The following is a 23,122-nucleotide window of genomic DNA, read 5'->3' as shown; positions in this document are numbered from 1 at the left end:
GGATCAGGTAATATTTAGATTTTTTGCGTTTTCATTTTTTCCTCACCTTCATGCAAGAGCCATGACTTTTTTTTTTATTTTTACGTCGCCATTAGACATATGAGAGCTTGTTTTTTGCTTGTCCAGTTGTAGTTTTGAATGAGGCCATTCACTTTACCATGTAATCTAGTAAAGAAAAATTGTTTCTATGTTGTTACCGTATTTGCGGTAAAATAACTTTGTTCTACGGGTCAGCTTGGTTACGGCGATCCCAAACATATATAGATTGAATATTGTTTTACTAGTTACAGGGAAATTGTATATGGGGTTAATCTGCAGGTTAGAGGCTCATTCAAACGTCAGTGTTTGGTCAGTATTTTGCATCAGTGTTTGTATGCCAAAGCCAGGAATGGAACTCACCGAGAAAAAAATATAATTGAAAGACGGACTCCTGTTCCTTATTTTGGAAACATTCCTGGTTTTGGCATACAAATACTGATGAAATACTGATCAAAAATACTGATGTGTGAAAGAGGCCTAAGGGCAGTTTCACACGTCCAGATAATTCCGGTACCGGAAAAACCGGTACAAGAGCTATCCGTGTCCGTGTGTACCATCCTTGTGCTGTCCGTGTTTTTGAAAAATTATTTTCAATGTTAACCCTTTGACTTTTAAAAACGCACACGGATCGCACACGGACAGCATCCGTGTGCGGTACGTGTTTACACGGACCCATTGACTTGTATGGGTCCGTGTGATCCGTGCTGTTGCACAAAAACGGACGTGTCAGCGTATTTTGCACACGGACACACGGCCCGTGAAAACACGCTGACATCTGCAAAGACACATTCATTCGAATGTGTCTACGTGTGTCAGTGTCTCCGGTACGTGAGAAAACTGTCACCACACGTACCGGAGACACTGACGTGTGAAACTGCCCTAACAGTGTTCCGAACCTGCCCGGCTCCGGCACTTAGAGCTCCGCTGCCAGGAGGAAATTAACTTTCTTACTCTCAGCAGAATTCGGATTTCAGTCACAGAGGAGGCGCCAGATCGTGTCAGTCACACACCGGCACAGACTGACAGCAGCTCAGCATTAGAGTTGGACATAAGTCAGTGCCGGGGGCGCGTTTACAACCGCCGCTCTCTATATACCGTGCGGTGACTGAACCTGCGCCGCTGCCACCCCGAGTCTAAAACCCGAACGCTGCCAGGAGGAATGAAGTTCATTTTCTCCCTGCAGTGGGGCTCTAAGTGCTGGCAGTGGGGTTCTAGGTGCCAGCAGCAGGGCTCTAAGTGCTGTCACCATGCAAGTTCAGAATGCTATTAACCTGCAGATTAACTCAATGTCTGCAGGTTATTTGCATTTTTTCACTTGACAGGATCCTTAAAAAAAAAAAAAAAATTCCAGAAACACTTTTTGGCTTCAGTAGCCATATTCTGAGAGTCGTAACTATTGTAGTTTTTGGTAGATAGGTCTATATTAGGGCTGGCTTCTTTTTCGGATCCATAGTTGTTGCTATTATTGGATTTTAATCCAAATCCAATTCTCATTTTATTCAATTTCTTAAAGATGTGATGTAATCAAAATTCAGCTATTTTGCTCTTAATTTTTTTTTTATTTTGGTCCCCAATGTGTGGGACAAATATAGTGCGATGTTATTAATCTCACCAATTTAAACTATATTATATTTATTTTAATTATTATTTTTGTCATTTTTTGTATGTTTTTTTTTTTTTTACAATTTATTGAGTCCCCTTAGGGAACTAGAATCTGTGATTGCTTGATTGCCTGTACATTACACCCCAATTTTGTGATAGTGCAGGGTACAGCGACACCTGCGCTGTATGGAGCGGGCTCAGCTCCTGAGCAATACAAGCAGTGCGCTATGTTGGAGGATGGGATGAATGCTCCATTGCTCCCCTGCCAGAAGGTGGAGTGTAGCAGTTGCCCACAATCGTGAATCAGATCACACCTTTTATGTCTATTTTCAACTGTATAACAGAAACGGCAAATTAAATCTGATTTTGGTTATATAACTCTAAGGCAACCAATGAGATCACTGCTTTCATTTCCTAAAACCTATACTAGAAAAATATAACAAGAATCTAGTTGGTTCAAGGGGCTCTATGAGAACCAATCAGATCACTTCTTCTGTTTGCCACCCTGCACTGGGAACATAACACATAGAATCTTATTGGTTGCTAAGGGCCTATAACAACCAATTAGATCACTACTTTCATTTTCTACTTAGTATTCAAAAAATGTCAATAATCTGGTTGCTATGGGCATCTTATCTAGGGTTTGTTTCTACGGTCATGTTTGTGGTTGGATTAAGCTAATCTTTGATCATAGGGAGTTGTTATGGCTTCTCCCATCAGTAAATAAACCCTAATGGGACCCAGCGTCTTCGTAGTATGTCTGAAGGTGATGAGTAATAACGCCGGCTATTTCTAGCCGAGTTTGGTTTATTATTAGCAGGGGCCATTTCCTCTGCTCCATCACCGGCCTCTCCAGGGAGGATCCACGTCTTGTCTTACATTACAAACATGACATTGAGACAATAATAACGTGCTGTGCACAACATGGCGGCACGATCTGTGGTGAAAAATGTAAGCTGAATTAATAAGAGTGGCTGTCTCCGAGCGATCCCCCAGCAGAGAAAGTTTAGCTTTCACCAGCACTGGGAACCTGCAACGTGTGGAGGGCAAGATGGAGTCACTCAAGTATCAGGAGCTCCTAGGAGAAATCGGCTGTGAGAAACCTGAAGTTTGGGCATCATTAGACCTTCCAACAGGATAATGACCCCAATCATACCTCAAAAGATGTCCTCGAAAGTTCTGAAGTGGTCGTCATAGTCACCTGAGTTGAACCCCATAGAAAATCTTTTGTGGATTTTGAAGAAGGCAAATGCAGTAAATGCAAGATTATTAGTAATCTGGAGAACAGCGCTCATTAGGCATGGGCCAACACTGCACAGAAACGCCGCCAGAAGCCGGTGCCTACCTATGCATCACGTCTACAGCAGGTTATAACAGCTAGAGGGCCTCTACTACGTACTAAAGACACTTGTGATAAGGGGGCAAATAATTCTGTGATGAGGACATCGCTCATGAGGCATGGGCCAAGATTGCTCAGAAGTGCCACCAGAAGCCAATATCTGCCGATGCATCAAGTTTGCGGCAGGTTATAACAGCTAGAGGGGCACTACTAAGTACTAAAGACACTTGTCATAAAGGGGCATATACATCTGTGACTCCAGGAATCAGTAAAAGTGACATATTGCATTGAATTTGAAGATATTAGTTATGTTGAGAAATTTACATTGTTCTTGTTTCAGTCTGTTTGCAGTAAACCAAAGTTTGTAAGTTTAGCAAATAGTCTGAATTTACAATGGGGGCTGAACTCGGATTGCAGCTGTGTACAGCGCTACATGCTCAGATCCTGTATTACTGCATCATTCAGGGTAAGGGTCCTAGAACAGCCAGGTGAAGAATCCTGTGAATGCTGCAATACCAGAAGCTGTTGACACTGTTTCACACTCCAATAAAAAAACATTTTTATGGTTATTATAATAAAATCTAAAATCTTTCTGTGAATTATTTACAGTGCGGTAGTGAGTGTTCCTTGGTGCAGCTTCCTGCCAGTGTTATGACCAGAACTGGTAGCTGTTGCCATCAGAGCTCACACTCCATTCTGGGCGAGGTCACCAAAGTCAACCATCTCTCTACATCCAACTGCTCGTCTGGCTGTTATAGAAGACCCTTTCTGTCTACTTTTGGTCCCAGGCGATGACTATCTAAATTATTTAGCGGGGGAGTACAAGTAACTGTGGTGCTCTCTCCCCAGGGTCCCCTTCCTCCTTTGAAAATGATGAGGGTGGGAGTTGCTGACTTTTTTCAGGGCATGAAATTTCCAGGCCTGAGCAATCTGGATTTCCTAATAATGAGAAGATATGGTTAGAAGGAGCAAGTTATAATATATGAGGATGAAATCCCTGTCCCCGCATCTCACCGGGATGAGGTCGTCTTTGCCATTTTCCTGCTCTAGTGTAGTGAGTTCAACTGGTGACAGGAGGATGAGACGTAATTCTCGCACCGCGTCTTGAGCGACCACAGACACCGGGACATCCAGAACCACCTTACAAAGGAAAGGTAAGTATTAACAAACACATATGGCATTATAATAGGACCACCGTTCCATCCACACAGGGCTCTTCAGCACCCCAGTTCTCAGAATCAGTTGAAGTCCCAGAGGTCGGGAAGTTATTGCCTATGCAGTGAATTAGGGCATGACTTCCATGACTGAAACAAGTCTTTTAAGACTTTAAATTCACCATGTGCTTCTTGCAGCATTGAGGCATAAGACCCAAAACAGCTCATGACTCAGATGTTAATAGGTCCAAGGGCAAAATGCAATGATGTTTTCTAATTCAAAAAACAGCTTTCGACACACAACTACACCAGGATCCTTACCGAGCTGACATATGCCCACTCCCGGACTGCCTGGATAAGGGGAACCTCATCAATAGACAACCGGTCGCTCTGTAGAATGCTGACAATTCCAAGATCGGAGAGTTCCCGGAAACTCTGCGTCTTAATGATTTCCTGTAAGGAAAAGCAATCATGAGAAAAGGTTGGAGGTCAGCGCTGAGGACATCGAAAGTACTCGTAAGATGTTTATTCTCAGTTTACATCCTGTTTGGATAATTCCCACACAGGAAACAGAAGAGGAACATCTCGGCACAGAATCCATAATCATCCTAATAGATTATCAGTGACATCCTCACACATATTCCCCTCTAATATTGCTGACAACCAACTTCTATATCAAATCCGAGACTGAAGTTGTCACAACGATGGTTTGGCCGATTGTTCGCCCGATAGCCATATCCCCCGAATATCTCATACGCAGGGGTGCTTAGTCTGCCTATGTTCTCTACGAGAGAGCAGCTGCCAGACTCCTCTGGGCACAAATTATCTCTTAGAGAACAAAATTGGATGTACCGTATCCTTCTGCCCTCTTACATCATATGTTAGGGGACAATCGGCCAAACCAACTGAAATTTGCAGGTTCATACCCTGTAGTCCGCCCTGTGCTCGGCCCTGTTGTTTTGGCGCCATTGATGATCAAAGTTATGGGGCAATGAGTATCCTTCGCCCTTACATCGTCTGCTGGATGCGTATAACAGATTCATCTACAATAATCTATGCGGCTGCCTTCATCTTGTGGGCATCCATGTCTATGAATCAGCCAGCGCAGATTGGCCTGAGGGGTCTACATTAGCAAAAAATGGACGCCATCTGCTGCTAATTTTACCTTACTTCTCTCTCAATGCTGTGACAAATGGCACAAAGTAATGTCCCCAGAATAAACCCTACATTTTTGTTTGCTGCCTTTATATTCCTGGCTCATGTCGTGGCGTTAAATAACGTTCACCCGGCAGATGTGAGCCGCCTGTGCCCGACCCTAAAAAACAATGGGACACGACAAAGACACAATACAAGAAGGAGGAGGAGGCGGCCAAGTAGATCTGTCACAGCCTGCACTCAAGTGAGGTGACCTGTAGACCCCCTGACCTTTACTTTACAATCCAGAAGATCCCTTCCCCCCCCTACTCCGGGGGGGGGGGGGGGGGGGGGACCCGGCACAAAAATACCCCAGAAACTAATCCACATGAAACTGCTGTTTGGGGGTACGCTTGTTACATCTAGAACTGGGTAAGTAACAATCTCCTAATGAATATCCTAACATAATAATAATAATAATAATAAATTTTATTTTTATAGCGCCGACATATTCCACAGCACTTTACATTTCAGAGGGGATTTGTACAGACAATAGACATTACAGCATAACAATAATCACATACAGTAGATTATAACAAATACCAAGAGGAGTGAGGGCCCTGCTCGCAAGCTTACAGTCTATGAGGAAAGAGGGAGACACGAAAGGTGGGTGGTAACAGTTGCCCTGATTGTATGGACCAGCCATAATGTTAAGTGTGTAACAGTACAGACACAGAGGGTTAATGGATGCATAAAGCATGTGGGAACATGATGCTGGGAACCTGGTTATGGTAAAACTTTTGGCTCTGCCACACAGGGATAGGTTAGGTTAATGTGTTGAGGCGATAGGCCAGTCTGAATAAATGCGTTTTCAGGACACGCTTAAAATTGTGGGGATTGGGGACTAATCGTATTGACCTGGGAAGTGCATTCCAAAGAATTGGCGCGGCACGTGTAAAGTCTTGGAGACGGGAGTGGGAGGTTCTGACTATTGAGGATACTAACCTCAGGTCATCAGCAGAACGGAGGGCGCGGGTAGGGTGGTATACTGAAACAAGGGAGGAGATGTAGGGTGGTGCTGAGCCATTGAGGGCTTTGTGGGTGAGGGTAATAAGTTTATACTGAATTCTGGAGTGGATGGGTAGCCAGTGTAATGACTGGCACAAGGTAGAGGCATCGGTGTAACGATTGGTGAGGAATATGATCCTGGCTGCAGCATTCAAGACAGATTGGAGAGGGGAGAGTTTGGTAAGAGGGAGACCGATTAGAAGAGAGTTACAATAGTCGAGACGAGAATGAATAAGAGAAACAGTAAGAGTTTTTGCAGAGTCAAAAGTAAGAAAAGGTCGAATTCTAGAAATGTTTTTGAGGTGCAGATGACAAGAGCGAGCCAGTGATCGAATGTGGGGGGCAAAGGAAAGCTCGGAATCAAGTATGACCCCAAGACAGCGGGCATGTTGCTGGGGAGTAATAGTGGAACCACACACGGAAATGGCAATGTCGGGTGTAGGTACATTAGTAGCGGGAGGAAACACAACGAGTTCAGTCTTTGACAGGTTCAGTTTCAGATATAGTGAGGACATGATATTAGACACAGCGTTTAGACAATCGCCAGTGTTTTCTAGAAAGGCTGTCGTGATGTCAGGAGAAGAAGCGTATAATTGGGTGTCATCAACATAATGGCCCTTTGTGCCGCCAAACCACCACCCGGTGGCTACTCACCGCAGTATGGCGCTCTATGAATGCCAGGCATCTCTGTCGCAAGTCGTTCTGACCATAAGTCACCGCGGCCTGAAAATCGAGAACAAATGTAAGACACAGACAATCAATGTTACATCATCGCAATGTTAAATCAGCATCCGTCACAGTCGGTACCCTACAGGTGCTGGGTGACCACCACTGGCTGCCAGTACAGTCTCCAAGGTTATGAGGGCACATGGGTGAAGCCGGTGATTCTTTTCTCTTTTGACCTTTCCTTTTGCTGTATCAGAGGGTTTTTTTTGTGGTACAAGCTATATTTTTTAAGCCATTTTTTGGGGAGCTGACGCTGCTACAGTCATATGTTAAAGTTTGGGCACCCCTATTAATGTTAACCTTTTTTCTTTATAACAATTTTGGTTTTTGCAACAGCTATTTCAGTTTCATATATCTAATAACTGATGGACTCAGTTATATTTCTGGATTCAAATGAGGTTTATTGTACTAACAGAAAATGTGCTATCTGCATTTAAACAAAATTTGACCGGTGCAAAAGTATGGGCACCCTTATCATTTTCTTGATTTGAACACTCCTAACTACTCTTTACTGACTTCCTGAAGCACTAAATTGGTTTTGTAACCTCATTGAGCTTTGAACTTCATAGCCAGGTGTATCAAATCATGAGAAAAGGTATTTAAGGTGGCCACTTGCAAGTAGCTCTCCTATTTGATTCTCCTATGAAGAGTGGCATCATGGGCTCCTCAAAACAACTCTCAAATGATCTGAAGACAAAGATTATTCAACATAGCTTTTCAGGGGAAGGATACAAAAAGTTGTCTCAGAAATTTAACCTGTCAGTTTCCACTGTGAGGAACATAGTAAGGAAATGGAAGAACACAGGTACAGTTCTTGTTAAGCCCAGAAGTGGCAGGCCAAGAAAAATATCAGAAAGGCAGAGAAGAAGAATGGTGAGAACAGTCAAGGACAATCCACAGACCACCTCCAAAGACCTGCAGCATCATCTTGCTGCAGATGGTGTCACTGTGCATCGGTCAACAATACAGCGCACTTTGCACAAGGAGAAGCTGTATGGGAGAGTGATGTGAAAGAAGCCGTTTCTGCAAGCACGCCACAAACAGAGTCGCCTGAGGTATGCAAAAGCACATTTGGACAAGCCAGTTACATTTTGGAAGAAGGTCCTGTGGACTGATGAAACAAAGATTGTGTTGTTTGGTCATACAAAAAGGCGTTATGCATGGAGGCTAAAAAACACAGCATTCCAAGAAAAACACTTGCTACCCACAGTAAAATTTGGTGGAGGTTCCATCATGCTTTGGGGCTGTGTGGCCAATGCCGGCACCGGGAATCTTGTTAAAGTTGAGGGTCGCATGGATTCAACTCAGTATCAGCAGATTCTTGACAATAATGTGCAAGAATCAGTGACGAAGTTGAAGTTACGCAGGGGATGGATATTTCAGCAAGACAATGATCAAAAACACCGCTCCAAATCTACTCAGGCATTCATGCAGAGGAACAATTACAATGTTCTGGAATGGCCATCCCAGTCCCCAGACCTGAATATCATTGAACATCTGTGGGATGATTTGAAGCGGGCTGTCCATGCTCGGCGACCATCAAACTTAACTGAACTGGAATTGTTTTGTAAACAGGAATGGTCACAAATACCTTCATCCAGGATCCAGGAACTCATTAATAGCTACAGGAAGCGACTAGAGGCTGTTATTTTTGCAAAAGGAGGATCTACGAAATATTAATGTCACTTTTATGTTGAGGTGCCCATACTTTTGCACCGGTCAAATTTTGTTTAAATGCAGATTGCACATTTTCTGTTAGTATAATAAACCTAATTTGAATCCAGAAATATAACTGAGTCCATCAGTTATTAGATATATGAAACTGAAATAGCTGTTGCAAAAACCAAAATTGTTATAAAGGTTAACATTAATAGGGGTGCCCAAACTTTAACATATGACTGTATTTTGATTTTTTTATTATAATATTTTATTTTTTTCAGGAGGATATGCAGGTGGAGATATATATATTATTATTTATTATTATAGCACCATTTATTCCATGGCGCTACACATGGGAGGAGGGGTATACATAATAAATACAAGTACAGTAATCTTAAACAATACAAGTCACGACTGGTACAGGAGGAGAGAGGACCCTGCCTGCGAGGGCTCACAATCTACAAGTGATGGGTGACGATACAGTAGGTGAGGGTAGAGCTGGTCATGCAGTGGTTTGGTGGATCAGTGGTTACTGCAGGTTGTAGGCTTGTCGGAAGAGGTCGGTCTTCAGGATCTTTTTGAAAGTTTCTATAGTAGGTGAGAGTCTGATATGTTGTGGTAGAGAGTTCCAGAGTAGGGGTGATGCACGGGAGAAATCTTGTATGCAACTGCGGGAAGAGGAGAAAAGAGGGGAGTAGAGAAGGAGATCCTGTGAGGATCGGAGGTTGCGTGCAGGTAAGTACCGGGAGACGATGTCACAGATGTACGGAGGACTCAGGTTGTGGATGGCTTTGTATGTCATGATTAGGGTTTTGAACTGGAGTCTTTGGGTAATGGGGAGCCAGTGCAGGGATTGACAAAGGGGAGAGGCCAGGGAATAGCGGGGGGACAGGTGGATCAGTCAAGCAGCAGAGTTTAGAATAGATTGGAGGGGTGCGAGAGTGTTAAGGCCCTTTTACATTTAGCGATGCACCAGCGATCCGACCCGGTCAGGATCGCTGGTGCATCGCTAAATGATCGCTAGTGAGCTTTTACACAGAAAGATCTCACAGCGATGCAGCAGCGACGCAGCGCACGATACTCACCTTTCATACACAGCGATCCTGGCATCCTCCCGCCCGCCTCCACGCGTCGCTCGTCGTCACAGCAGGAAGCGCCCGACGAGAAATGGAGCCGGACATTCTCGCGCGATCAGTGATGGACAGCGGGGGAGCCGGTCGGAGGTAAGCATCACACATAGCGATATCGCTAGCAATATCGCTATAACGTCACAAAACCAGTGACGTTTTAGCGATATTGCTAGCGATATCGCTTAGTGTAAAACCCCCTTTAGAGGGGAGTCCACAGAGCAGGAGGTTGCAGTAGTCAAGGCGGGAGATGATGAGGGCATGGACTAGGGTTTTTGCAGACTCTTGGTTGAGGAATGTACGGATCCAGGAAATATTTTTGAGTTGAAGTCGGCAGGAAGTGGAAAGGGCTTGGATATGTGGTTTGAAAGAGAGATCAGAGTCCAGGATTACCCCGAAGCAGCGAGCTTGTGGTACTGGGGAGAGTGAGCAGCTATTTACTTTAATGGATAGATCCATTGGGGGGGCGTCGAGTGAGATGGGGGAAAGATGATGAATTCTGTTTTGTCCATATTAAGTTTTAGAAATCTAGCGGAGAAAAAGGATGAAACAGCAGACAGACATTGTGGAATTTTGGTTAGTAGGGTGGTGATATCTGGTCCAGAGATGTAGATCTGTATGTCATCAGCATAGAGGTGATACTGAAAGCCGTGAGATTCTATGAGCTGTCCCAAGCCGAAGGTGTAAATGGAGAAGAGCAGGGGTCCTAGGACTGAACCTTGTGGGACTCAGACAGATAAGGGGCGAGGTGAGGAGGTGGTGTGCAAGTGGGAGATGCTGAATGTCCGGTCTGCTAGGTATGATGAGATCCAGGATAGGGCCAAGTCTGTGATGCCAAGAGATGAGAGGGTCTGTAGTAATGGGGGGTGGTCCACTGTGTCAAAGGCAGAGGACAGGTCCAGGAGCAGGAGGACAGAGTATATATATATTTTTTTTTTTTTTTCTTTTTTTAATGTTTTTTTTTCATTTTTTCATGGTCACTGTAGGGGTAAAATAAATATTATATAGCATTTAGTGTGTTTGCATAATCAGGGAGGAAATTGAGGGTTGCGGGTATTATACTGGGGGCAACAATCTGCTGACATTTACTTTACTTACTGGGAATTGTTTCAAGATGCCGGCTCCCATTAACAGGCCCTTCAAGTGGTACTGGTGTAGACTGGAAACCAGTGATTTATAGTCAGTTTGTTTTTTATTTTTGTGAGGCCGATGAGAGTGAGAGAAAGACAAATCCAACTGATTACCGCTTAGATACAGCAGCTCAGCAGGTAGGATCTCCCATGATAAGTTTGGATACATCAGCACAGCAGGCAGTATCACACATAATACCATTAGATACAGCAGACCAGTCCACATCACACGTGACAGTATTAGATACCACAGCTCACTGTCCTGTGGTATTACAGGATGAAAACGTTCGGGATGGTTGTGTTCGGCGGCGCAACTGGCATTTTATTTTGTTAATGGTGGGCGGGAGAGACGAAGTGGTGGAGAGTTACCTAGAAGAGTAGTAAAGTGTCCGAAAACTCGGACCCTCATAACTGCTAGGTTGTGGAAAAGTGTTCCCCTTTCTCATGCAGAGAAGGCAGTATAGGAATTAAAATAAAGGGTTGAGAAAGTTTTTGTGGGGGGAGGGTTGGGGAAGTTTGAGGGGTAGTTTATTAGTTGAGTTTAAGGCTATGTGCCCACGTAGCGATTCTGATGCAGAATAAACCTGAGCAGAATCGCACACCCTGCTCCCAGGAAAACGCATGCGTTTTTTGACGCGCTTTTGTAAGCTTTTTTCAGGCTATGTGCCCACGTAGCGTTTAAATCCGGACACTGAAAACCGGATTCCTTCCCAGAAATCGCGTGTTTTTTTCAGCGCGATTTTACCGCGATTCTGTTCGCGATTTTGCCGCGATTTTATCAAGCACTTTCCAAACGATTTGAAGCATCGCTTGGAAAGTGATTGACAGGTTGGTCACACTCGTCAAACATAGTGTTTGACAAGTGTGACCAGGTTTTTACTATTGAGGCCGCCTATGCGGCCTCAATAGTAAAAGAATGAATGTAAAAAATAATAAAAAAAAAAAATCGGGGTATATTTACCTTCCGACATCCCGCGCTGCCATCCCGGGCCTCAGCGTTCCCAGTAATGCCTTGCGAGACCTGTGATGACGTTGGTCTCGCGTTGCTATAGCGATCTCACGAGACCGCTAGAGTCACGCGAGACTACGTCATCACAGGACCTTGCCGCAAGGCATTACTGGGAACGCTGAGGCCCGGGATGGCAGCGCGGGACGTCGGAAGGTAAATATACCCCGATTTTTTATTCTTTTTTTTACAGGGGTATGGTACCCAGGGCCTGGAGGACAGTCTCCTCTCCTCCACACCGTGGGTACCAACCGCACATGAGACGCTTAACTTCCCGCATGGTGGGCATAGCCACATGCGGGAAGTAAGCGATTCTCATGCATTCCTATGGGTGCGGAATCGCGGCAATTCTTTGCGATTCCGCACAAAAGAATGAGCATGCTGCGATTTTTTCCGCGATGCGATTCCGCTGCGGAAAAAAGTGCAGCATTAGCACAGCATGTGCGGAATGCCATAGGAATGCATGGGGGGCGTTCTGTACACGATTTTTAAACGTTTTCGCGCCGAAAATCGGGCAAAAACGCTTAAAAATCGAATCGTGGGCACACAGCCTCAAGTGTTTTTGCATACGTTTTCCTAAGCGTTTTTGCCCATATAATTGATGGTATGCAGAATCGTGTGCGATTCCGCAAAATTAATGATTAAAGAACATGCTGCGTTTTTAATCGCTAAGCGTTTCCGCAGCGGTTAAAAACGCACCATTGGCACAACATGTGCGTTTTTCATTGCAAATCCATTGGATGCTTTTCTTAAGCGTTTCTGCAGCAGAATCGCTTGTCTAAAAGCGCTGCAGAAACGCTTAAAAAACGCTACATGGGCACACAGCCTAAGGCTATGTGCCCACGTAGCGTTTTTCATGCAGAATATTCCTGAGCGGAAACGCACACCCTCTTCGCGGGAAAACACATGCCTTTTATGAAGCGCTTTTGTAGAACGTTTTTGCATGCGTTTTCCTATGCTTTTTTGCAATACAATTGAATGTATGTGGAAACGCGTGCGTTTCCGCAAAATTAATGAACAGCAGCGGAAAAAAACGCACCATTAGCACAACATGTGCGGATTCCATTATGATTACATTGGATGCTTTTCTTAAGCGTTTCCACAGCAGAAACGCTTGTCTAAAAGCGCTGCGGAAATGCTTAAAAAACGCAACGTGGGCACACAGCCTAAGGCTGTGTGCCCACGTTGCGTTTTTTAAGCGTTTCTGCAGCACTTTTAGACAAGAGTTTCTGCTGCGGAAACACTTAAGAAAAGCATCCAATGGATTTGCAATGAAAAACGCACATGTTGTGCTAATGGTGCGTTTTTAATCGCTGTGGAAACGCTTAGCGTTTAAAAACGCAGCATGTTCATTAATTTTGCGGAATCGCACACGATTATGCATACCATCAATTATATGGGCAAAAATGATTAGGAAAACGCATGCAACAACGCTTGACAAACGCGTCAAAAACCGCATGCGTTTTCCCGGGAGCAGGGTGTGCGATTCTGCTCAGGTTTATTCTGCATGAGAATCGCTACGTGGGCACATAGCCTAAAATGGGGAACTGGGGAGTGGTAGGTGTTGGGGGGATGGAGACCAAAGGGGGGGAGGAAATACTGATATAATTGATTATGATGGGAGGAAGGGTTAAAATTTTGAGCTGGAACGTCAGAGGCCTATCTAATAACAGGAGATGTACAGCAATGTCGCAATATATTATGAAACAGAGGCCCTTTGTGATTTGCCTTCAGGAAACACACTTAATTAGTGAAAAAATAGCTTTGTTACAGAAGAGATGGGTGAGAGAGGCGCACCATTCGACATTCTCAGCCTATGCTAGAGGGATGTCAATGCTGGTACACACAAGCATGCCGTCTGAGGAGGTGGTGATAGACAAGGACGGTCAATACGTATTTGCAGTGTGTAAGATTTTCAGCTATTTGGCAACATATGGCTCTCTGTCCTGTACAGACGTAGCCTTGGGAAATGAACGGATGGATAATTTGGTACAAGAGGCGGAATATCTACCGAGAGTGTTGTCGGAACATAGTCCGTTAGTGGTGCTAGGACCAAGGGAGTAAATCGGGATTGGGATAAAAGATTCACCCTTTTTGGTTACAATTCCTAGACATGGGGAAGATCGGTGAGGAGATAGCGGAATTTTTTAGGCTTAACAAGGGTAGTGCAGAGCAACATATTGTTTGGGACACTATGAAGGCAAATTTAAGAGGGATTTTGTTCAGAGATATATCAAGGTATAAGACTATCTCCAGAAATAGCGATAATGGAGGAATTGAGGGCCTCGGAGGAAGCGCTGAGTAACCAACGCTCACAGGACATTCAAAATCGCATGAAGGTCGCTCAGGAGGAGGTAAATAAATTACATTTGCGTAAGGCAGAGAGGTTGAGGGCATTTCAAAAAGAAGCTTTCTATGCAGAGAGGAAAATGTAGGACATCTGATCTCAGTGGTGGCTTCTGCGAAGCGAGATTAGGCACATGTATAGGCATTACAACTAGAGAATGGTAGTGTAGTTACACAGGGGGAGCAAATTTTGTAAGTTTTTAGGGGCTTCTACAGGAGGTTATACTCCTCACAGGTGCAGCAGGTGGAGGGGGAGATTGATGCGCTCCTAAGGGAGGCCCACTTACCTACGTTAAGTAATGAAGACAGGAATTGGCTAGACGAACCGCTCTCAGTGGAGGGATTAAGAGAGGCTTTGGCGTCCATGGCGGGGGACAGGGCAGCGGGGGCAGACGGCATCCCAGCTGAAATATACAAACACCTCAATGAGGCATTAATAACTAAATTGCTAGGGGTATTTAACGAGGCGTTAGAGAGGGGAGTGCTGCCGCATCTATGAGAGAGGCCAATGTTGTGGTCATCCCCAAGGCCGACAAAGATCTACAGCTGCCGGAGTCATATAGACCAAAATGATTGTGATGCCGCAGCTGCTATATATGTTGCATAACCCTCCCATCTTGATCCCAATGAGCAGGTTCTGTAGGATAAAATCACTATTTGGAGAATTAGTATGGGGTAAGAAGAGTCCGAGACTTAAACAGGAAATACTGCAGAGACCGAAAGTGGAGGGAAGCCTAGCGCTCCCTAATCCCTGGCTAAATCTCTTTCAATATAGACGGGTTCAGCACAAATTTCAGACACAAAGCAGAAGAGGGCCTATAGCAATACAAATGGATCTCACGTTAGAGTTTATACTCAAAAATAGTGGAACAAAAGGGGCAATATGTGAAGCATACAGAGACCTGCTATACGCCTTTCTGGGAGGACACCCTATCAAAGCTAGAAGGAAGTGGGAGACAGACCTGGGAGAGATAAGAGACGATGGTACATATTCTAGAATAGACTCCCACCTAAGATATCCATGAGTGAGCCTGGGAGAATGTCGCAGCTGTATGTGATCCACAGGGTGTATAGAACCCCTGATAGGTTATTTAAAGCGGGGTTGAAGCCTAACTCTGACTGTCCAAGGCAGGGGTGGGATTCAAATTTTTAACAGGTTCTGGGTTTATGTGTAGGAAAACCACACCCATTTTAAGCCACACCCATTTATTAAGCCACACCCATTTACACACACCTTTTCCTCAAACATATACAAGTAGGGGTGCAGTCAAACAGTTGAAAAAAAAATAAACTGGAATAAGATCAGAACAGTGCACAGCCTGGCCAGCGGCTCTCCTGACCCGAGTGTGACAGCTGCATATATTTCTATGCAGCTATGTCACTTGACTGTCCGGCCGGCCAGGCTGTGCACTACATTCTGATATTAACAGTTCCCATCAAACACCAGATCACTCATATAACCAGCAGCTTTTGTTCTGGCCAAATTATTTTTAAGCTGATACCACGACATGGGAGAATCTTTCGGCCGGGCCCTACTCTACTCTAAACTATTAAAAATAAATATATAATTATGTAATTTTCTTTAAGGGAATGAGTCACATACATTTACATTTTTTAAATAACCATTAATACCACATACAAGGGACAAACATCGTCACACCATGACCAGACCACATATTACCACCACATAGTGACTGAATAATACCACATACAAGGAACAAATAACGCCGCACCATGACCAGACCACATATTACCACCACATAATGACTGAATAATACCACATACAAGGAACAAATAGTGCCACACCATGACCAGACCACATATTACTACCACATGGTCACCGAATAATACCACATACAAGGAACAAATACCGCCACACCATGGCCAGACCACTGACTCACCAGTGACGTCTCTAGGTGAAGTCCTTCATCTTTGCTTTTCTTTTTCATTCAGCACAGACCGCCATCACTTCTTCCAGCCAGGACTCGTCTCTGCATGAAATAACAGTTACCTAGAGCACCACTTCCAGAGCACATTCCCCAGTTTTTCCCTTTCTTCTACACTACACATCTGAATACAGATGTGCACCCACCATTAATACATAATTGGTTATTATGCAACCCACCATTCCAAATATAAATTATAATCCACCACTGTGCACCCACTAACTATAAATGACACTTTCCCCACATAATATATAAATTAGCACCAGTACTTTTCCCCCCCAATTCATTACCAAGCACTTCAACCTCAACGCCCCCCACTATGTACCTCCCGCTCTAACCCTAACCTCGATTCATTATATTTACATGCACCTCCCGCATCAATTCATTGTCATGTCTTTCTCTCCCACCCTTCATTATCTGCTCTACCCCACATTCAATACATCACTTACTCCCCCACACTCAAAATTCTTTATTTGTTCTCCAGATAGATCATTTGCTCTCCTCACCCCCCCACCTTGAATTAAATTGCTGTTCCCCGTCACTCACAATGAATTCATCATTTGCAGTCCCCCGTCCTCTCCCCCACATCATCATTGGCAGTCCCCCCACTTCAATTTGAAGTCCCCTTACATCCATTGCAGTCTCCTATCACCCCTCACTTCATCTGCAGTGCCCTTTCATCATTTGCAGCCCCCTATCCCCCTTCCATTTCATCATGTGCAGTCCTCCTTACCCCCCCACTCCATCATGAGCAGTCTCCCTTACCCCCACTTCATCATGTGCAGCCCCACTCCCCCATCATGTACAGTCACTCTTACCCCCACATCATGTGCAGGTCCCCTTACCCCCCAATTCATCCAGTGCAGTCCCCCTTACCCCCCACTTCATCCTGTGCAGTCCCCCTTACCCCTCACTTCATCATGTGCAGTCCCCCTTCATCATGTGCAATCCCGCTTACCCCCTCCATCACCAAGTGCAGCCGCACTCCATCATGTACAGCCCCACTCCATCATGTGAAGCCCCACTCCATCATGTGCAGCCCCACTAACGCAGCTCCATCATGTACAGCCCCACTCCATCATTTACAGCCCCACTCCCCCTTCATCATGTGCAGCCCCACTCCCCGCCACTCCATGTACAGCCCCACTCCCCGCCACTCCATCATGTGCAGTCCCCGCACCCCCCTCCATCATTTACAGCCCCCGCACCACCCTCCATCATGTGCAGCTCCATTCCCCCCCTCCATCATGTGCAGCCCCATTCCCCCCCTCCATCATGTGCAGCCCCATTCCCCCCCTCTATCATGTGCAGCCCCATTCCCCCCCTCCATCATGTGAGCCCCATTCCCCCCCTCCATCATGTGCAGCCCCAATCACCCCCTCCATCATGTGCAGCCCCATTCACCCCCCTCCATCATGTACAGCTGCCCCATTCACCCCCCCCATCATGTGCAGCCCCCACACCCCCCTCCATCATGTGCAGCCATATTCACCCCCCTCCATCATGTACAGCCCCATTCACCCCCCTTCACCCCTCCTCCATCATGTGCAGCCCCATTCCCCCCCTCCATCATGTGCAGCCCCATTCCCCCCCTCCATCATGTGCAGCCCCATTCACCCTCCTCCATCATGTACAGCTCCAATCACCCCCTCCATCATGTGCAGCCCCATTCACCCCCCTCCATCATGTACAGCTGCCCCATTCACCCCCCCCCCCCATCATGTGCAGCCCCCACACCCCCCTCCATCATGTGCAGCCATATTCACCCCCCTCCATCATGTACAGCCCCATTCACCCCCCTTCACCCCCCCTCCATCATGTGCAGCCCCACTCGCCCCTCCATCATGTGCAGCCATATTCACCCCCCCTCCATCATGTGCAGCCATATTCACCCCCCTCCATCATATGCAGCCCCATTCACCCCCCTCCATCATGTGCAGCCCCATTCCCCCCTCCATCATGTGCAGCCCCATTCACCCCCCTCCATCATGTGCAGCCCCATTCCCCCCTCCATCATGTGCAGCCCCATTCCCCCCCTCCATCATGTGCAGCCCCATTCCCCCCCTCCATCATGTGCAGCCCCATTCCCCCCCTCCATCATGTGCAGCCCCATTCCCCCCCTCCATCATGTGCAGCCCCATTCCCCCCCTCCATCATGTGCAGCCCCATTCCCCCCCTCTATCATGTGCAGCCCCATTCCCCCCTCCATCATGTGCAGCCATATTCATCCCCCTCCATCATGTGCAGCCATATTCACCCCCCTCCATCATGTGCAGCCATATTCACCCCCCTCCATCATGTGCAGCCATATTCACCCCCCTCCATCATGTGCTGCCCCTGCATCCCCTCCATCATGTGCAGCCATATTCACCCCCCTCCATCATGTGCTGCCCCAGCCCCCCCTCCATCATGTGCAGCCATATTCACCCCTTCCATCATGTACAGCCCCATTCACCCCCCCTCCATCATGTACAGCCCCATTCACCCCCCCTCCATCATGTGCTGCCCCCGCACCCCCCTCCATCATGTGCAGCCATATTCACCCCCCTCCATCAAGTGCTGCCCCCGCACCCCCCTCCATCATGTGCAGCCATATTCACCCCTCTCCATCATGTGCAGCCATATTCACCCCCCTCCATCATGTGCTGCCCCCGCACCCCCCTCCATCATGTGCAGCCATATTCACCCCCCTCCATCATGTGCAGCCATATTCACCCCCCTCCATCATGTGCAGCCATATTCACCCCCCTCCATCATGTGCAGCCATATTCACCCCCCTCCATCAAGTGCTGCCCCCGCACCCCCCTCCATCATGTGCAGCCATATTCACCCCCCTCCATCATGTGCAGCCCCATTCCCCCCCTCCATCATGTGCTGCCCCCGCACCCCCCTCCATCATGTGCTGCCATATTCACCCCCCTCCATCATGTTTGCACCCGCCCCCCCTCCATCATGTTTGCACCCGCCCCCCCTCCATCATGTTTGCACCCTCACCCACTGAATTCATTTAAAAAAAAAAAAAAGTTTCCCATACTTACCTCACAGCTGCTCCCCAGCAGCGCCTCTCTGCAGCTAGCGTCCAGGTACATGTCGGCCCGACACCTGACCCGGAAGTAGAGAGGGAGCGGGAGCTGCGCAGCTGTCAAGGTGACGGCCGTGCACAGCTCCCGGCCCGATACACTGTGACGCAGGCGGCTGTGTCTGCTGCCGGCCGCGTCACAGAACAGAGGGCACGGCCGCACACAGTACCGGATCGCGGCTGTAAATCTCCCCGGTTCGGGAACCGGCTGCTTTTTTAACAACCGGTTCCACCGAACCGGGGAGGATCATCGACTTTATTGTTCAAACTTGAAAGAAATATTTACCTCAAAAGGAATAAGCAAGAATATTTCCATAAATTGTGACAGCCGTGGTCGGATAGGATTAATTAAAGTAACACCTGTATATTCTAGTGTAGCGCAAAACTTATGGCTAACTGATATATTTTTGGACATTGTTAATAATGGACGAAGTGTTGTTTGTATTGGAAAAGGTCTCCATGGGGGGAGGGGAGTTTACTGTAGCATTGTAAAACAAGTATTGTCATGTCATATCTGTTTTAAATTTTGGGATGTTTAATAAAAATGTATCTGATTTTAAAAAAGATACCACAGCTCAGAAGACAGGATCACTCACTATAACATTAGATACAGCAGTGAACTCGATCACACATGATAGTATTGGATACATAGTCAGTATCACATGATACGGTTAGATATAAGAGGTCAGAAGACAGTAACACAAAAAACTTAGATGCAGAAGTTCAGCAGTAGATACAGCAGCTTAGGATACAGTATTACACATGGTAGGCTTAGGTACAGAGCTCGGAAGCCAGTTACTGGTATTTTAGAGATAAGACTGGACGGGCAATGTGATCTTTAAGAAGTACTCTGGAGGGGATCGGGCGACTCTAGACAGGCATCAGTCAACTTGGTGCCGCCATTGATCTTGTGTCAGAAAATTTATTTTTTCTCTTTTCAGAAGTTTTACAAAGAGTTCTGAAGATGTCCGCAGTAGCGAGTGACGCGTCCAGATAACTGCCACCAGCGTCACAAGAGGAGCATGACATTTAGAGAGGCTTGTCCCCTCTGCGACAGCAGATCATTCATGGTGGCACAATGACTGATGGATGTTTATGTGCCGCTATTCAGCCGATGAGATCTCAGAGACTAAATCAACTGGAACTAAATCCAAAAAGGGAATTTTTGCAAAAAATATGTATCGTGAAAATATGTAATAGGGAAGAGAAAGAGCAAATAATACTAAAACCGCACGTATGCGCAATTATATGATTGTTATGATGTTACTATACATGTCATGCAGTTTGAGAAAAGTAAAAAAAAAGTTCTGAAACTTTTTAATATAGTTCGTGCTTCCATTCCTTATCATTCTAAGAGCTCGTCTTTTTTATTAGTGACCGTCCCTGTCCCTATCCAGTTCTGCTCACATAGCGGTTTCTACAATGGAATCTGCATGAAAAAGGCGTCGTGTGCACATCCACAGCCGCTTATCATGAATTTGACCCCACAGTCCATCCCACCCCACCTACGTCGACAGAGCTGGGCAAAAATGGGGCGAGAACGTTAAAAGTCACAAAATTTTAATGCAGTTTCGAGTTGCGACAAAATTTTGTGACTTTTCAAAGCTTTTTACTGCAGAATTCTGGAGTAAAAGCGTTGCTGAATCAGACACCCAGGTATATACTGTATACATCGCTGCAGCCTCTGCGGCTACAGATATTACTCCCAATCTTGTATAATAAGCCACTGCGCAGTCTCCTACCTGTAAAGCTTCACAGGCCATGTCCACCGTCAGCGTCCGACTGATGAAGTCCACACAAAGCTGTAAAATAGACAAAAAGATACAACTCCGAGAACTTCCAAGGCTTTTATGCTAGGAAACAAATGGTGGATTTAATCACATTTTTTGCATAAATTGCAATTGCTCTAAAAAAAAAAAAAAAAAAAAAAAAGCCAGTCTTGATCAATCGACCCCTATGTATGTAGGGAGCTCCCCATAGTGGTTGCAGGCAGACAATATATCATGTACCTCTGTATACAGGGAGCTCCCCCTAGTATTGGCTGCAATCAGGCTGAATCTTACCATACATCTTTGTATACAGGGAGTTCCCCCTAGTGGTGGCTGCAGACAGTCAGAATCTTATCATATATCTCTATATGCAGGGAGCTCCCCCTAGTGGTGGGACAATTTTTTATGCAACTGTCAATGCATTGAATTTGGCGCTCTGGTCAATATGAAGATATACAATTATATATAAAAAAAACCCAAGATATTAAAAAGGGGAAATCTCATGACTCTTCTATATAATTCTAATGGGGGGAGTCTGAAAAGGTCCATCCTCTCCCTCATGCATCCCATTATTCAGTGCGGGCCGTCCTGACACGTCGTGTTTAGTTTGTGAATCGCTTTAGTGTTTGCTTTAGAACAAGTATAATAACACAAACTGCAGACTGTGAGACCGCGGCGACATCCTGGACACTGTCAGATTTGACAATCCATGGGAACAATCTGCTGTGATACAGTGTATGTCATCCATGCCACTGATCTACAAATCCCAGGATCAGGGGTCACCGATCAGCATCCCCTAGTGATCTCAGCAGCTGCTGTGTACAGTCATATGCTACAATCACCCCCCCGCTGGGCCGGACGGTCAGGCAGTGCCTAGAGGCCCGCAGACCCCCATAGTGCCCACGCTCCTGGTACTGCTGGCACTTTCTAGCATTCGCACCAGATATTACTACAACAATTATAAGTGTCTACAAATAATGAAACCAGCATCACTCAGTGGGAAGGTTACATTTCATCATTGCCGGAAAGATCAGTACATACAATGTATCATTCCAGACACAAGGGGGTGTCCCATGGGGGGCACCAGGAGTCATGTCAGTACAGAGAGATGCAGAGGCAGAAGTTTTGGGGGAGGTGAAAGGAAAGTTGTGGAGGTGGGGGAGGGTTATATTTGGGGATCCCCTGGGGTAGTCCTAGCAGAAGTGAAGATCAGCAAAGTCATGTCAGGAGAGTGACTCAGAGAGAAGCTGCTAACAAGTCACAAACCTCCTGACTAAACCCTTAAGTGGAGACCCTCGTGGCTTCCAGTCCACTCCTCCCTTGCCTGTCACTTCTGGACAGGCAGGGGGGTGCAGCCCATGCAGCTGCTCTCCTCCCACCAACATACTATCCTCCACCCAAAAAGCCGTCAAGGGTCTTACATAGATTTATGATAATTTATAAGATTAGATTAGAATCTATTGCTCCTTGTTATCAGACATTCCAAGTTGGAGACAGGTGAATGCAATCTATTTCTCTCTGTTATCAGTCATGTAACAAACTTCCCTACTGATGATCTCTTCCATTTGTCACACATCTCCAGTGGCGAGAACCTTTCTACAAGTGCAACTGATATCAGCCGCTCCTCCTATAACGCTCTAGCACTGATATAACCTCCATATAGGTGACAGATATCAGCCGCTCCTCCTATAACGCTCTAGGCACTGATATAACCTCCATATAGGTGACTGATATCAGCCGCTCCTCCTATAACGCTCTAGGCACTGATATAACCTCCATATAGGTGACTGATATCAGCCGCTCCTATAAACGCTCTAGCACTGATGCAACCTCCATATAGGTGACTGATATCAGCCGCTCCTCCTATAACGCTCTAGGCACTGATATAACCTCCATATAGGTGACTGATATCAGCCGCTCCTATAAACGCTCTAGCACTGATGCAACCTCCATATAGGTGACTGATATCAGCCGCTCCTCCTATAACGCTCTAGGCAC

At 46.0% G+C, this 23,122-nt stretch overlaps 1 protein-coding gene and 1 long non-coding RNA gene across 4 annotated transcripts in view; both read right to left on the bottom strand.

Annotated features, from left to right (window-relative positions):
- Positions 1 to 3,514: 3,514 nt before the first annotated feature.
- BTBD19 (BTB domain containing 19) overlaps positions 3,515 to 23,122 on the bottom strand; it is a 47,530-nt gene continuing 27,922 nt past the window's right edge. For all 3 annotated transcript variants that reach the window (XM_073544420.1, XM_073544418.1, XM_073544419.1), the window contains exons 4-8: positions 21,098 to 21,157; positions 6,991 to 7,059; positions 4,456 to 4,587; positions 3,995 to 4,120; positions 3,515 to 3,919 (exon numbers count right to left, since the gene is read on the bottom strand). In XM_073544420.1, coding sequence (XP_073400521.1) covers positions 3,785 to 3,919; positions 3,995 to 4,120; positions 4,456 to 4,587; positions 6,991 to 7,059; positions 21,098 to 21,157 — 522 coding nt within the window. In that variant the 3' untranslated portion in view covers positions 3,515 to 3,784. The remainder of the gene's footprint in view (positions 3,920 to 3,994; positions 4,121 to 4,455; positions 4,588 to 6,990; positions 7,060 to 21,097; positions 21,158 to 23,122) is intronic.
- LOC141048640 (uncharacterized) lies at positions 8,943 to 19,358 on the bottom strand. The gene is made up of 4 exons (XR_012220103.1): positions 19,315 to 19,358; positions 16,232 to 16,321; positions 14,618 to 14,734; positions 8,943 to 9,389 (listed from the first exon to the last, which is right to left on the bottom strand). It is a non-coding gene; the product is annotated as an uncharacterized lncRNA (long non-coding RNA).

This window comes from Dendrobates tinctorius, unplaced genomic scaffold (genome assembly GCF_039654945.1).
Source record: "Dendrobates tinctorius isolate UK_male_01 unplaced genomic scaffold, ASM3965494v1 ptg000138l, whole genome shotgun sequence".
Classification (NCBI taxonomy): Eukaryota; Metazoa; Chordata; class Amphibia; order Anura; family Dendrobatidae; genus Dendrobates; species Dendrobates tinctorius.
This window is presented reverse-complemented; position numbering and strand designations above follow the sequence as displayed.